The 14,193-nt window shown below is 37.6% G+C and overlaps 1 protein-coding gene across 5 annotated transcripts in view; it reads right to left on the bottom strand.

Moving 5' to 3' along the window:
• Positions 1-14,193, bottom strand: part of MTMR2 (myotubularin related protein 2) — a 123,465-nt gene that overhangs the window by 18,476 nt on the left and 90,796 nt on the right. For all 5 annotated transcript variants that reach the window (XM_004754545.3, XM_004754546.3, XM_045087163.1 and 2 more), the window contains one exon: positions 13,952-14,140. In XM_004754545.3, coding sequence (XP_004754602.1) covers positions 13,952-14,140 — 189 coding nt within the window. The remainder of the gene's footprint in view (positions 1-13,951; positions 14,141-14,193) is intronic.

Below are 14,193 nucleotides of genomic sequence, written 5' to 3'. Positions count from 1 at the left end.
TTGAAAAGACTGTCTTTTTTCCATTGGACATTGTTTTCTTACTTTGTCAAAGATTAGTTAACCGTACAGTTGAGGGTCTATTTCTGGGCTCTCTATTCTGTTCCATTGATCTATGTGTCTGTTTTTGTGCATACTGTCTTGATGATGACAGCTTTGTAATAACAGAGCTTAAAGTCTGGAATTGCGATTCCACCAACTTTGGCTTTCTTTTTCAACATTCCTTGCTATTTGGGGTCTTTCCTGGTTCCATAGAACTTTTAGGATTATTTGTTCCATTTCGTTGAAAAAAAATTGATGGTATTTTGATAGGGATTGCATTAAATGTGAAGATTACTATAGGTAGCTTAGACATTTTCACAATATTTATTTTTCCAATCCATGAGCATGGAATGTTTTTGCATTTTTTGCATCCTCCTCAATTTCTTTCATGAGTACTTTATAGTTTTCTGAGTACAGATTCTTTGCCTCTTTGGTTAGGTTTATTCCTAGGTATCTTATGGTTTGGGGTGCAACTGCAAATGGGATTGACTCTTTAATTTCTCTGTCTTCTGTCTTGCTGTTGGTATATAGAAATGCAACTAATTTCTGGGCATTGATTTTATATCTTTACACTTTACTGAATTCCTATATGAGTTCTAGCAGTTTTAGAGTGGAGTCTTTTGGGTTTTCCACATAAGGCATCATATCATCTGCAAAGAGTGAGAGTTTGCCTTCTTCTTTGCCAATTCAGATGCCTTTTATTTCTTTTTTGTTGTCTGATTGCTGAGGCTAGGACTTCTAGTACTATGTTAAGTAGCAGTGGTGATAGTGGACATCCCTGCCATGTTCCCAAGCTCTCAGTTTTTCTCCATTGAGAATGATATTCGCTGTGGGTGATTCATACATGGCTTTGAGGATATTGAGGTATGTACCCTCTATCCCTACACTTTGAAGAGTTTTGATCAAGAAAGGATGCTGTACTTTGTCAAATGCTTTTACAGCATCTACAGAGAGTATCATATGGTTCTTGTTCTTTCTTTTATTAATGTGTTGTATCACACTGATTGATTTGCGGATGTTGAACCAAACTTGCAGCCCAGGAATAAATCCCATTTGGTCATGATGAATAATCCTTTTAAAGTACTGTTGGATCCTATAGGCTAGTATTTTGATGAGAATTTTTGCATCTGTGTTCATCAAGGATATTGGTCTGTAGTTCTCCTTTTTGATGGGGTCTTTGATTTGGGGATCAAGGTAATGCTGGCATAAAATGAGTTTGGAATTTTCCCCTCCATTTCTATTTCTTGGAACAGTTTCAGGGGAATAGGTATTAATTCTTCTTTAAAGATTTGGTACAATTCCCTTCAGGATCTCTCTGGTCTTGGGCTCTTGTTTCTTAGGAGATTTTTGATAACTGTTTCAATCTCCTTACTGGTTATGGGTCTGTTCAGATTTTCTGTTTCTTCCTGTTCAGTTTCGGTAGTTTATATGTCTCTAGGAATGCATCCATTTCTTCCAGATTGTCAAATTTGCTGGCATAGAGCTGCTCATAATATGTTCTTATAATTGTTTGTATTTCTTTGGTGTTGGTTGTGATCTCTCCTCTTTCATTCATGATTTTATTTATTTGGATCCTTTCTCTTTTCTTTTTGATATGTCTGGCCAGGGGTTTATCAATTTTATCAATTATTTCAGTAAAACAGCTCCTAGTTTCATTGACCTGTTCTACTGTTCTTTTGGTTTCTATATCATTTCTGCTCTGATCTTTATTATTTCTCTTCTCCTGCTGGGTTTAGGCTTTCTTTGCTGTTCTTTCTCTAGCTCCTTTAGGTGTAGGGTTAGGTTGTACACTTGAGACCTTTCTTGTTTCTTGAGAAAGGCTTGTATTGCTATATACTTTCCTCTCAGGCCCACCTTTGCTGTGTCCCACAGATTTTGAACAGTTGTTTTTTCATTTTCATATGTTTCTATGAATTTTTTGTATTCTTCTTTAATTTCCTGGTTGACCCATTCATTCTTTAGTAGGATGCTCTTTGGCCTTCATGTATTTGAGTTCTTTCCATCTTTCCTCTTGTGACTGAGCTCTAGCTTCAGAGCATTGTGGTCTGAAAATATGCAGCGAATGATCCCAATCTTTTGGTACTGGTTGAGACCTGATTTGTGACCCAGGATGTGCTCTATTCTGGAGAATGTCCCATGTGCACTAGAGAAGAATGTGTGTTCTGTTCCTTTGGGATGGAATGTTCTGAATATATCTGTGATGTCCATCTGGTCCAGTGTGTCATTTAAGGCCTTTATTTCCTTGTTGATCTTTTGCTTGGATGATCTGTCCATTTCAGGGGGGGAGATTAAAGTCCCTTACTGTTATTGTATTATTATCTATGTGTTTCTTTGATTTCATTATTAATTGATTTATATAGTTGGCTGCTCCCATGTTAGGGGCATAGATATTTAAAATTGTTAGATCTTCTTGTTGGACAGACCCTTTAAATATGATATAGTGTTCTTTCTCATCTTTATTATATTCTTTGGCTTAAAATCTAATTTATCTGATATAAGGATCGCCACCCTAGCTTTCTTTTGATGTCCATTACCATAGTAAATTGTTTTCCACCCCCTGGTCCTGGCTGGATGCTCTTGCTGATCTTCTAGGGGAGGGGCCTGTTGCAGTGAGTACCGCATGTCTTTGCCCGAGGCGGAACTCCACTGCCCTGCCCTTGCCAGGGGCAAGGCTAGATAATCTGCTCGGGTTCGCTCTTGGTAGCTTTTGTTCCCTGAATGCTTTCCATATGAGTTCTGGAGGATGGGAATAAAAATGGTGGCCTCCCGGGATGCCTGGGTGGCTCAGTTGGTTAAGCAGCTGCCTTTGGCTCAGGTCATGATCCCAGCATCCTGGGATCAAGTCCCACATCGAGCTCCTTGCTCCGCAGGGAGCCTGCTTCTCCCTCTGCCTCTGCCTTCCACTCTACCTGTGCTCGCTCTCTCACTCTCTCTCTCTGACAAATAAATAAATAAAATCTTTAAAAAAAAAAAATGGTGGCCTCCCAATCTCCGGCCCAGAGAAGCCAAGAGTATGGTGCCCCATCCTCCGTACACCCTCAGGGAAAAGCAGACAATCCCTCCCATCTCCCTGGTCTCTGGTCACATTCCAGGCTCACCCTGCTTGCGACTGACCGTTTCTATCTCTGGTGCACAGGCCTGTTTGTGGAGTCTCCAAACTGAGCAGATTCCTGCCACGCGTTCCTGTGCCACTCCTCCTGGAGGAGGAAAGAGGGGTTCTCTCCAGACCTGCCATTTGTGGGGGGTCCCGCCTCAAAGAGCAGTGGTCCGACAGTGCCTTGGATCACAGTTTAAGGTAACCCCATTCTGAAAGCTCACTCCTTGCCTCCGTCTCTGTAGCTGGCTTCCCGGCTCTGATACCGGGAAGCTTTGCCATGCTCAGACACCCCTGGTCTTTCTGTGACCCCACAGGACCTGAGACCACATTTTCCCTGTGAGGTCTCCACCCCTGCTTAGCCTCTGGAGTGATGTCCCCCAGTGGAGCAGACTTCTAAAAGTTCTGATTTTGTGCTCTGCTGCTCCACCACTTTCAAAGAGCCGGCCCCTCTCCCCGCAGTCTATCTTCCCGTTGCTTTGGACTCACTTCTCCGCACGTCCTACCTTCCAGAAAGTGGTCGTTTTTCTGTTCCTAGAATTGATGCTCTTTTTCTCTAATATCTCCTGTTGAATTTGTAGGTGTTCAGAATGGTTTGATAACTATCTAACTCCTGGGAAGTTGAACTCCTGGGACCTGATGTCATTTCAGTCTGCCACTCCTCTGCCATCTTGGCCCCACTCCTTTCCTTTTTTTTTCTTTTTCTTAATAAAATATTCTCCTATCTCCTACCTATCATGCATAAAATCAAGCTTCTTAGAGAAATAATGGGGAAAAACTTAGAAAAATACTAGGATAGTCATTGTATCTACAGAAAAATTAAGTATTCATATGACTCACACCACTGAAAACTACAAAACCCACTAACTCCTAACCAACAACAAACCATCAAAAAACAGAACGTCTGTTTCTGACACTGACAGTTTGGGAAATAGTTTGGATTCAAGACTGGCACGGGTACAAAGTTAACAATGTTTCAATGGGTACCTGTTAACAAGGATTATTCCTGGAACATGGGAACTGAACAAGTCAGGGGTAAGAGACACTTTTAATTCAAATTGGTTGCAACAAATTCTAGAAAGATGGCAGTAGAAACTACACAGGACCAGTCACAAAAACAAGCAGAAAGAAAATGCTCTGTAATCAGGCAGCTGTACAACTTTGTGAGCATACTAAAACTGCTGAAATATACACTTAAAAAGAGTGTATTTTTTGGCATGTGTATTAGATTTTTAAAAAACTGACATTTAAAGAAAATTGAGCAACTAGACAGTAAAACCAAAAACAAATAAATCATTTAAAACAGAAATGGGGACAAAGTATTCTGTGAAACCTCAAAACCACCCACAGCCACAAGATCTGAATGTCCTCAGTAAATGCGTGGGAAGAAGCAGAGGAAGTAATGGGTATAAAAGGACAGGAGAAATGGAGAAGCGCAAGAGAGCCTTATACTTTTTGTTCTGCTTTCCATGTTGGCCTTCATCTTCTGGAACTACAGGAAGTCCAACAGGTAAATTTAAGAAGTGTAGCTGAAACCAGGAAGGGTTCTGTCCATTCTAACAGCCCATGAATCTAAGAGATCTACAGTAGATCTAAAAGTGCTGAAGCAGTCTAACCTTCCTGAACTCTCCTAACGGACCAGTCAGGGATCGCTTCTGCTACGTACATCATCAAAATTGAGCAGGACAGAGTCAACAGAGGTGAAGAGATGGTCCAGAGAAGACAAAGAAAAAGAAGTTTCAGATAAGGGATGGGGAGAAGGTATTAGATGGGAGAGAGAGGACAGAGCCAGGAAATTCCAGAAATTAAGACTTCATTTATTTTTTTTAAGATTTTAATTATTTATTTGACAGAGAGAGGGATCACAAGTAGGCAGAGAGGCAGGCAGAGAGAGAGAGGAGGAAGCAGGCTCCCTGCTGAGCAGAGAGCTGGATGTGGGACTCAATCCCAGGACCCTGAGATCATACCTGAGCCGAAGGCAGCGGCTTAACCCACTGAGCCACCCAGGTGCCCCAAGACTTCATATTTTTTAATGCTACATGCAAACAATAAAAGAGGCAGCTCAGTGAAATTAGCTCTTCTCACTTCTGGGTACACCTAACTTCTGAGCCATGGCTTCTAACTGAACCAACGATCCTGAAGATTCAGAAGATTACTAATTTCATGTAAAAATGAGTAACAGAAAAGGATCAAGGCTAAGTCCCATAGGCACTACCCTAAAAAGAGAATGACCAGCATTCATAACGTATCCACTGAAAAGGCCTCTCAACACTGACATCTCTTTCCAAGCAAGCTAAAGACATTAAAAAATAATAGCAGGCATGAAAAACAAAATAAATTGGAATTAGAAAACTCAGAAATGAAGTGACAGAACTTGGGGAGAAATTAGAAATAAAAGCAAAAAAAATCAGGAAGACTAAAGAAGAAGAAATATAAGAATAAATAATATAGCCGATATCAAGTTAAAAGAATAGAGAAAAGAAAAATATTTAAAGCCAAAATGAAATTAGAAAGACATAAGAAGGAGTCAGGAGAAAGCAACAAATGATGAAAAAAGGCAACGAAGAGCCAACAGGGGAGTCCTGAAGAACAAGTCAGAACAAGGACACAGAATGCTAAGAACTGTGATTAAAGAAAACCGCATGAATTTTTTTTTATTGGAAATTACATATTGAAACAGCACACATGCATACCTAAGAATACAGACCCAGAACACACATCATGAAGACATATTCTGGCAATAACTGTACTTCAAAGGAAAAAAGTCCTCCGAATATCCAAGTAAAAAGAGTAACTTAGAAGGTAAAGAAATTTAGTTTATCACTAGCCTTTGAAGCTTTATGCCAAAAGAAAATAAGCACTGTATTTAAGAAACTCAGAAAAATCACACGTAAGCTAAGGGTTTTATGTCTAGCCAAACTAACTTTCAAACAAGAAGCTCCTATTAGCAAGCAAACACAGAATATTGTTCCCATGAGTCCCTGCTGAAATATTCAGAGGAGAACAACATCAGACAATAAGAAGAATCAGAATAATGTCTAGAAATCATTGACATACGAATTGTGAGTACAAAATAAATAGCTACTTGTGGAAGTCAGAGGTGAATGGGAGAATATGTGTTCAAAAGGGAGAATGTGTTAAGGTCGTTTGTGCTTACAATGTCAATATAATACAATGTATTTTAAAAATGGGGGAGAATGGGGAGAGCAAATGAAAAAAAAATTAACTTTCCAGTAAGTACTGATGATGGGGGTATTAATATTGTTATTCTGAGACTGGTGGGAGAAACCACTCAAATAATTATGGAACATACTTATCATTCCCTGAGTCTTTGAGAACTGGGATTGCTGGTGTGGAAGAAAGGAGATATCTATGTAATTTAGAAGAAGTTATGTAAAAACTATTTAACACTGAATTTATATTGAAAGCACCACTATGAACTCCCAAGGTACTTTATCTTTAAAAGTACATAAATATTCCCTAATCCTATTTTCACTGGAAAGACACTGAAACAGTACCAATCCAGGAACAAATATCCTCAGCACCCCATATGATGGTTTGCAACACCATTTGGTAGTAACAGGAATGAGAAGTTCTTGGAGAAATAGCTGTTTCGAGTCTGGGGCTAGGCAATGTGCAAGACTTCCTGACAAGTCTAGTATATCTCCCTACACCAGATAGCGAACATTACTAGAGTTATGTAAAAAAAAACTCAGGAAATAACTTGAAAAGCCTCTCTCTGACCAAAGATGAGAAATTTTAACTTTAAAAAAATATTATCTGCAATGGATTAAAAAATGTTGAATATGTTTTTTAAATACACACACTTATAATGGTACTTTAAAAAATTAGTCACCTTCCTGGGATGACAGGAAATAAGCTCATCCCTGGGAAAATGGATCTAAATTGCTGGTTAATCAAAATATAGTTAAAAGAAAGTGTTTCTTTATAGAAAGAGCTCAACCAATAGCTGAAAGAGAAATCATTTTAATTCTTGACATGTATCATGACTGCAAGAGGATTTGTCATATTCATATTGATTAAGTTATTAAAAACGTCCTGAGAGTTCAGGTTACAAACAAGGATATACACTTTTGCAAATTAAGGGGGGGGCGGATGTGGAGATTGGGTAAAGGTGGTCAAAAGGTACAAACTTCCACTTAAAAGATAAGTTCTGATGATTATGGTTAGCCATACTATGCTGCATATTTGAAAGTTACTAAGGAAACAGATCTTACAAATTCTCAGCACAAGGGAAAAAAAATTTGTAATTATATGAGGTAATGGATGTTAACTAAACTTATTGCAGTGATCATTTCATAATACATACACATATCAAATCATATTGTACACCTTAAACTTGTGAAATGTTTTACATCAATTATATCTCAATAAAACCAGAGGGACAGACACCAGGCTGGCAAATTGAATGAACTTTCCTGAAGAATATTGACCATACGTAACAAAACTCTTAAAAACACATATTTTAAATTTTAGTACAGTCACTGTATATCTAGGGTACTCTTTTAAGGAAATAAAGATGCCAACAAAAGATATTTATTTCAGTGATATTTAAAATACTAAACACTTAAACACTCAATATGAAAAAAATGACTAAATGAATAATGACACAGCTGTAACAACTACTATTAAAGTATTTTTCATGAATATTGTACTAGAAGAAATAATTCCTATAGTATTAAGAGAAAAACAAAGAAACAAAATTATCAACATATAAGTGTGCCCAAAAAATAATGAAGAAAATATATCCAAAATATGGATATGGATAGATTTTTATTTCCTTTCTTTTTCTATGCCTGCTGAGTTTTCCTATCCTGTCTAGTATATCTTGTAACCAGCAAAACATGCCAATAAACAAATTATATCAGTCTTTAAAAAAAGAGGGGATTTCCATATTAAAGTAAGTATCAGAATATTTTAAAAAATAAGATAAAAAATGTAAGACTTTGCCGTACCACCATTTTTGCATTACATTTCTATTTCCTTCTCCTCTTATGCTAGAAAACATACTAAGTCTCTCTCCTGCTAATTCAGAGAAAAGTTCTAGAAGGGGAACAAGTAATTACTAGAAAAATACATGCTAGTCCCGTGCTGCAAGCTTCACATAGACATTATCTCATTTCTCCTTTTGAGGAAACATTTACAGTTTAATAGAGAATGCCTGTAACTCACAATGCCCTCAAAAACACTAACTAGGATGGAAATAATCAGGCACAGGCACCATTATTTAATTAAAAGGATGATCATCCCAGCATTGTTTATAAAAGCAAAAAAAAAGAAAGAAAGAAAGAAAGAACCTAAATATCCAGTAACAGTTGATATTATTAGTTATTGCACCATTAAAATAATGTTTTGGATAAATGTTTATTGGTGCAGAAAAGTACAGTGTCAATGTTTTATTTATTTATTTATTTATTTTTTAGGACTTTTTAAATTCATTTTATTTGACAGAGAGAGAGAGAGAACAAGTAGGCAGAGAGGTAGGCAGAGAGAGAGGAGGAAGCAGACTCCCTGCTGAGCAGAGAGCCCAACGAGGGGCTCAATCCCAGGATCCTGGGATAGAGCCCAACGAGGGGCTCAATCCCAGGATCCTGGGACCATGACCTAGGCTGAAGGCAGAGGCTTTAATCTGCTGAGCCACCCAGGCTCCCCCAATTCAATGTTTTAACAAGGAAATTACAATTATCCCACTGCTTCAAATATTTGTGTGCATGCAAATACTCATAGAAGGTCTGGAAGAACAACCAAAGTTTCATGGTTTAAAGGATTTAGAGTGTTTTAAAATATGTTCTTTTTTTTTGCTTATCTGCATTAGCTGATTCTATAAAATAGATACATTGCTTCCTGGGGGTTAAAGGGTAACTTACTAAAGGTAAATTACATCCCTTCTCTTCCCTCTATGGTAGATTTTGTCAACTGGACAAAAATGTTTATTTCCACAATGTAAATATTTGTTCTACAGCAGAAAGCAGGGCTACTGCTCCAGCTAACTGCAAATCCTCAGGGTGAATAAGTTGATTAGTGGAGGGCAGTGAGAAGAGGGCCCCACCGGTCACTGAGAAAACTGCTTTCCAATTCCTACAGCCAAGCTGTGCAGACTTCAGTCAGTCATAAACTCAGTTAGCTGTCAAGTATGGAGAAGGGAGAAGAAAACTAGTAATTGCTGAATATTCATTATGTACGTGAGCACGTACATTTTATTAGGTGTGTTTTGTCGGCAAAACAACATTGCTAGCTATTATTATTCCCATTTCACAAATGAGCAAATTAAGGTCTAAGACGATTAAGTAGCCCATCCCCCCATATGCCACTTCACTTTGGCCCCAACAAAGCCAGCTGGTACATGTGTGTAGCCCACAGAGAGGACACTCACTGAGGGCCCAGCTCTGGTGGCCAAGGGGGATTGTGTTTCTGGGCCCTGAGGGTCTGAAATAATTGGAGATGCTGCTCTGGGCAGACTACCAGCCTTGAGGCATTGTACAGTCAGTAGACTTCAATACATCTCAGTCTTTCCACTGAAAAGCTTACCTTCTAGATCTGTAGCTTCAGCCTGAGGCATAGCCTTCATATTTGTAACACATCTAGGGTCTATGGAAATGCTCTCAGAAAACATAAGCTGAGGGGATACTATTTACCTATGAGCTCTCACTATGCCCTGCTACAGCTCACCAGTACCTCCAGAAAAAAAGCCCAAATACTTGTCCAAAGCCTCAAATTTTGCAATTTTCACTAAAGGGACACCTCCAGATCACTTGGTCTGGAGGCCATCAAGATCTGTAACTGCAGTCCCATAGGACTGTATATATTTGCCTATCTTAAATGTTCCTGCCTGAGGGTCATATTCCAATCAGGCTGAAACTAGGAGATGACTAAGATCCCTCCCCCTGGAACACTTAAGGTTTTGCTTGGTACACCCTCAACAGCTGGGACCCATCAAAAAAACAACAGGCTGCTTAAACAATCACCAAGATTTGGAAAACAACCAAAAACTAGGCCAAGGTAAAATGATAAGGCTTATCTCCCAAACAGTGCCACTCCTGCAAGACCAGGAGACATAGCTATTATTTCACCTAAAACACAGGAACAGAGGCTTGAGCAAAATGAGGCAAAAGATAAATATGTTCCACATGAAAAAATAAACTAAAACAACAGAAAAAAAATTTAATAAAATGGAGGTGAATAATTCACCAGATAAAGAATTCAAAGTAGGGGTGCCTAGGTGGCTCAGGGGGGTAAAGCCTCTGCCTTCAGCTCAGGTCATGATCCCAGGGTCCTGGAATCGAGTCCTGCATGGGGCTCTCTGCACAGCAGGGAGCCTGCTTCCCCCCAACTCTCTGCCTGCCTCTCTGCCTACTTGTGATCTCTGTCTGTCAAATAAATAAATAAAATTAAAAAAAAAAAAAAGGAATTCAAAGTAATGGTCATTAAAGGTGCTCACCAAACTTGAAGAATGTATGAACACAGTAAGAACTACCACAAAGATACAGAAAATTTTTTAAAAGTACCAAACAGAAGTCACAGAACTGAAGAATACAATAATTAAACTGAAAAATGCAAGAGAAGTTCAACAGCAGAGCAGATGAAACAGAAGACAGAAAGGGGCAGAAAACTTACTTGAATAAATAATGGCTAAAACTTCCCTAGAAAAAGAAATAGACATTTCAGTCCAGGAAGTCCAGAGAGTTGCAAATAAGATAAACCCAAAAGAGCCATACCAAGTCACATTATAATTTAAATGTCAAAAGTTAAGGATAAGGAGAGAATCTTAAAAACAGCAAGAGAAAATCAACTTGTTACATACAAAGAAACCTCTATAAGACAATCAGCAGTATTTTTAGAAGAAACTGTGTAGGCCAAAGAGTGGCATGATATATTCGAAGTACTGAAAGGAAACACTTCCTACCAAGAATATTCTTTCTGGAAAGGTTATCATTCAGAATTGAGAAGAGATTAAGAGCTTTCCAGACAAACAAAAGCTAAAAGAGTTTATCAGACTTAGAAAAATGTTAAAGGGACTTCTTTAAGCAGAAAAGAAAGGGCACTAATTAATAACAAAAAAATATGAAAGTAAAAATTTCACTTGTAGAAACAAATCTATAGTAAACATAGTATATTAATAACTTATATAGTATGAAGGTTGGAAAAATAGTGAAAATAACTATAACCACAATAAACAGTTAAAGGCTACACAAAATAAAAAGTTGTAAATGTGACATCAAAAACACAAAATATGTCGGAGGGAGTAAAAGTGTAGACTTTTAAAATACATTCAAACAAATGCTATCCTCTTAACATAGACTTTTACATATAAAGGCAGTAATATATGAGCCTCGTGGTAACCACAAAGCAAAAACATAGTACTGAATAACCCATGGGTCAACAAAGAAATCAAAGAAGAAATGTAAAATAACTTGAGGACAAATGAAATGGAAATAAAACACACTATAATCTATAAGAAGCAGCAAAAACATCTTTTAAGAGGCAAATTTCTAGCAATACAGGCCTACCTGAAGAAACAAGAAAATATTAAATAAACAATCTCATTCTACACCTAAATAAAATAACCCTGTAAATTAGTATAAAGAAGAAACTAATAAAGATCAGAGTGGAAATAAATGAAACAGAGACTAAAAACATAAAATAGAAAAGATCAATGAAACTAAACCAAATTAATAAAATCAATAAACCTTTAGACAGACACACTAAGAAAAATAGAGGGAGGGCTCAAATAAATAAAATCAGAAGTACAAGAGAATAAGTCCCAACTGATACTGAAGAAATAAATACAAAGGATCATAAGAGACTACTATGAACTATATGGCAATAAACTGGACAACCTAGGGGGAAAAATGGATAAATTCCTAGAAACACAGAATCTTCTAAGACTGAATCAGGAAGAAAACAGAAAATCTGGATAGATGGATTACAAGTAAGGAATTTATATCAGTAATCAAAACCTCCCAACAAACAAAAGTCCAGGACCGGACAGCTTCACCAGTGAATTCTACCAAATATTCAAAGAAGATTTAATAGCTATCCTTTTCAAACACCTACAAAACTGAAGAGGCAGGAACAATACCATACTCATTTTATGAGACCAGCACTACCCTGACACCAAAAACAGATGACCAAAAAAAAAAAAACAAAAACAAAAACAAAATTACAGGCCAATATCCCTAATGAACATAGATGTGAAAATCTTCAACAGAATATTACGACATTTGACAATACATTAAAAGGATCATACACCATGATCAAGTAGGATTTCTTCCAGGGATGTAAGGATGGTTAACATCTACAGAACAATGAATGTGACACGTTAACAAAATGAAGAATAAAATTTATTTTTTTTAAATAGGCAGAGGATTTGAATAGACATTTTTCCAAAGAAGACAACGGATGGCCAACAAGCACACAAAAAGATGCTCAACATCACTAATCATGAGGAATTGCAAATTATAACCACAATGAGATATAACCTTGTATCTGACAAAATGGCTATTATCACAACAATAAACATGATGGAAAAGAGCATGAAGTTTCCTCAAAAGCTTAAAAATGAACCACTAGATTAAGCCGCTGCCTTCGGCTCAGGTCGTGATCTCGGTATCCTGGGATCGAGACCCGCATCGGGCTCTCTGCTCAGCAGGGAGCCTGCTTCCCCCTCTCTGCCTGACTCTCTGACTACTTGCGATCTCTCTCTGTCAAATAAATAAATAAAATCTTAAAAAAAAAAAAATGAACCACTAGTCACTTATTGAAAGAAAACAACACTAATCCAAAAAGATCTGTGCACTCCATGTTCACTGCAGCATTGTTTACAATAGTCAAGCTACGGAAAGAATCTATGTGTCCATCAGTGGATGAACATATAAAGATGTGCTGCGTATGTGTGTATACTACTCGCCATCAAAAGAAATGAAATCTTGCCATTTATAACAATACAGATGGGTCTCAAGAGTATCATGTTAAGTGAAATAAGTAAGACAGAGAAAGACAAATACAGACTCATTTCACTTATATTTGGAATCTAAAAAACAAAACAAATGAACAAACAAGACTCAGAGATTCAGAGAACAGACTGGTGGTCACAGGATGGAGGGTTTATCTGGGAACAAAATCGATGGAGATAAGGAGGCACACCTTTCCAGTTATCAAATATTTGTCATGAGAATGCAACACACTAGATGGGGACTACAGTCAGTAATACCGTTATCATGAATTTGAAAGCTGCTAAGAAGGTAAATCTTAAAAGTGTTCATTATATGGAGAATATGTTGTAAATTCTGTATGGGGACAGATGATAAACACACTTAATGTGATCATTTCACAATCTATACAAATACTGAAATATGTTATAAACCAATAATTAGTATAATGTTGTATCTCAATTGTACTTCAACAAAAAGTGGACAAATAAAAAATTAAAAGATTAAGTAACTAACTAGGGGCACCTGGGTGACTCAGCTGGTTAAGTGGTCAACTCTTGATTTTGGCTCAGGTCATGATCTCAGGAACGTGAGATCGCACTCAGTGGGGCATCTGCTAGAGATTCTCTCTCTGTCCCTCCTCCTGCTCGCTTTCACTCTCTAAAATAAATAAATAAATCTTTAAAAAAGAGAGAGAGATTAAGTAACTGACTCAAAGTCATACCATAAGTAGGACAGCCAGTATTAGAATCTACATCTCTATCACTGGAGAGCCTGAACCCTTTCTACTACGCATTGTGGCCCCCACCAAACTCAGCCGACGCACGAACCTGTAACTGTGATCTTAATTACTGAAAGACAATCTCACCTTATTGGCAACAGCATTGACACTTGGCCGGGCATCAAATATAAAGATTTTATGAGACTGGGCATTGGAGTCCATGATAGCTTGAAGGTATTTTTCATCTTCTTTGCTTCTCTTTCCACTCACTCCTACCATGGGCTGGCTACACCGAGTGATAGTGGCTTGACTTTCAGGATGAATCCATGATAAAACCTTAATGGGGGAAAAAATAGTGACATACTCCTTATATATTTCTGTTTATAATT

This window comes from Mustela putorius, unplaced genomic scaffold, assembly GCF_011764305.1.
Source record: "Mustela putorius furo isolate JIRA1106 unplaced genomic scaffold, ASM1176430v1.1 tig00001069_pilon_pilon_pilon, whole genome shotgun sequence".
Lineage (NCBI taxonomy): Eukaryota > Metazoa > Chordata > Mammalia > Carnivora > Mustelidae > Mustela > Mustela putorius.
Note: the sequence above shows the minus strand (reverse complement) of the source record. Positions and strands in the feature narration are given on the sequence as shown.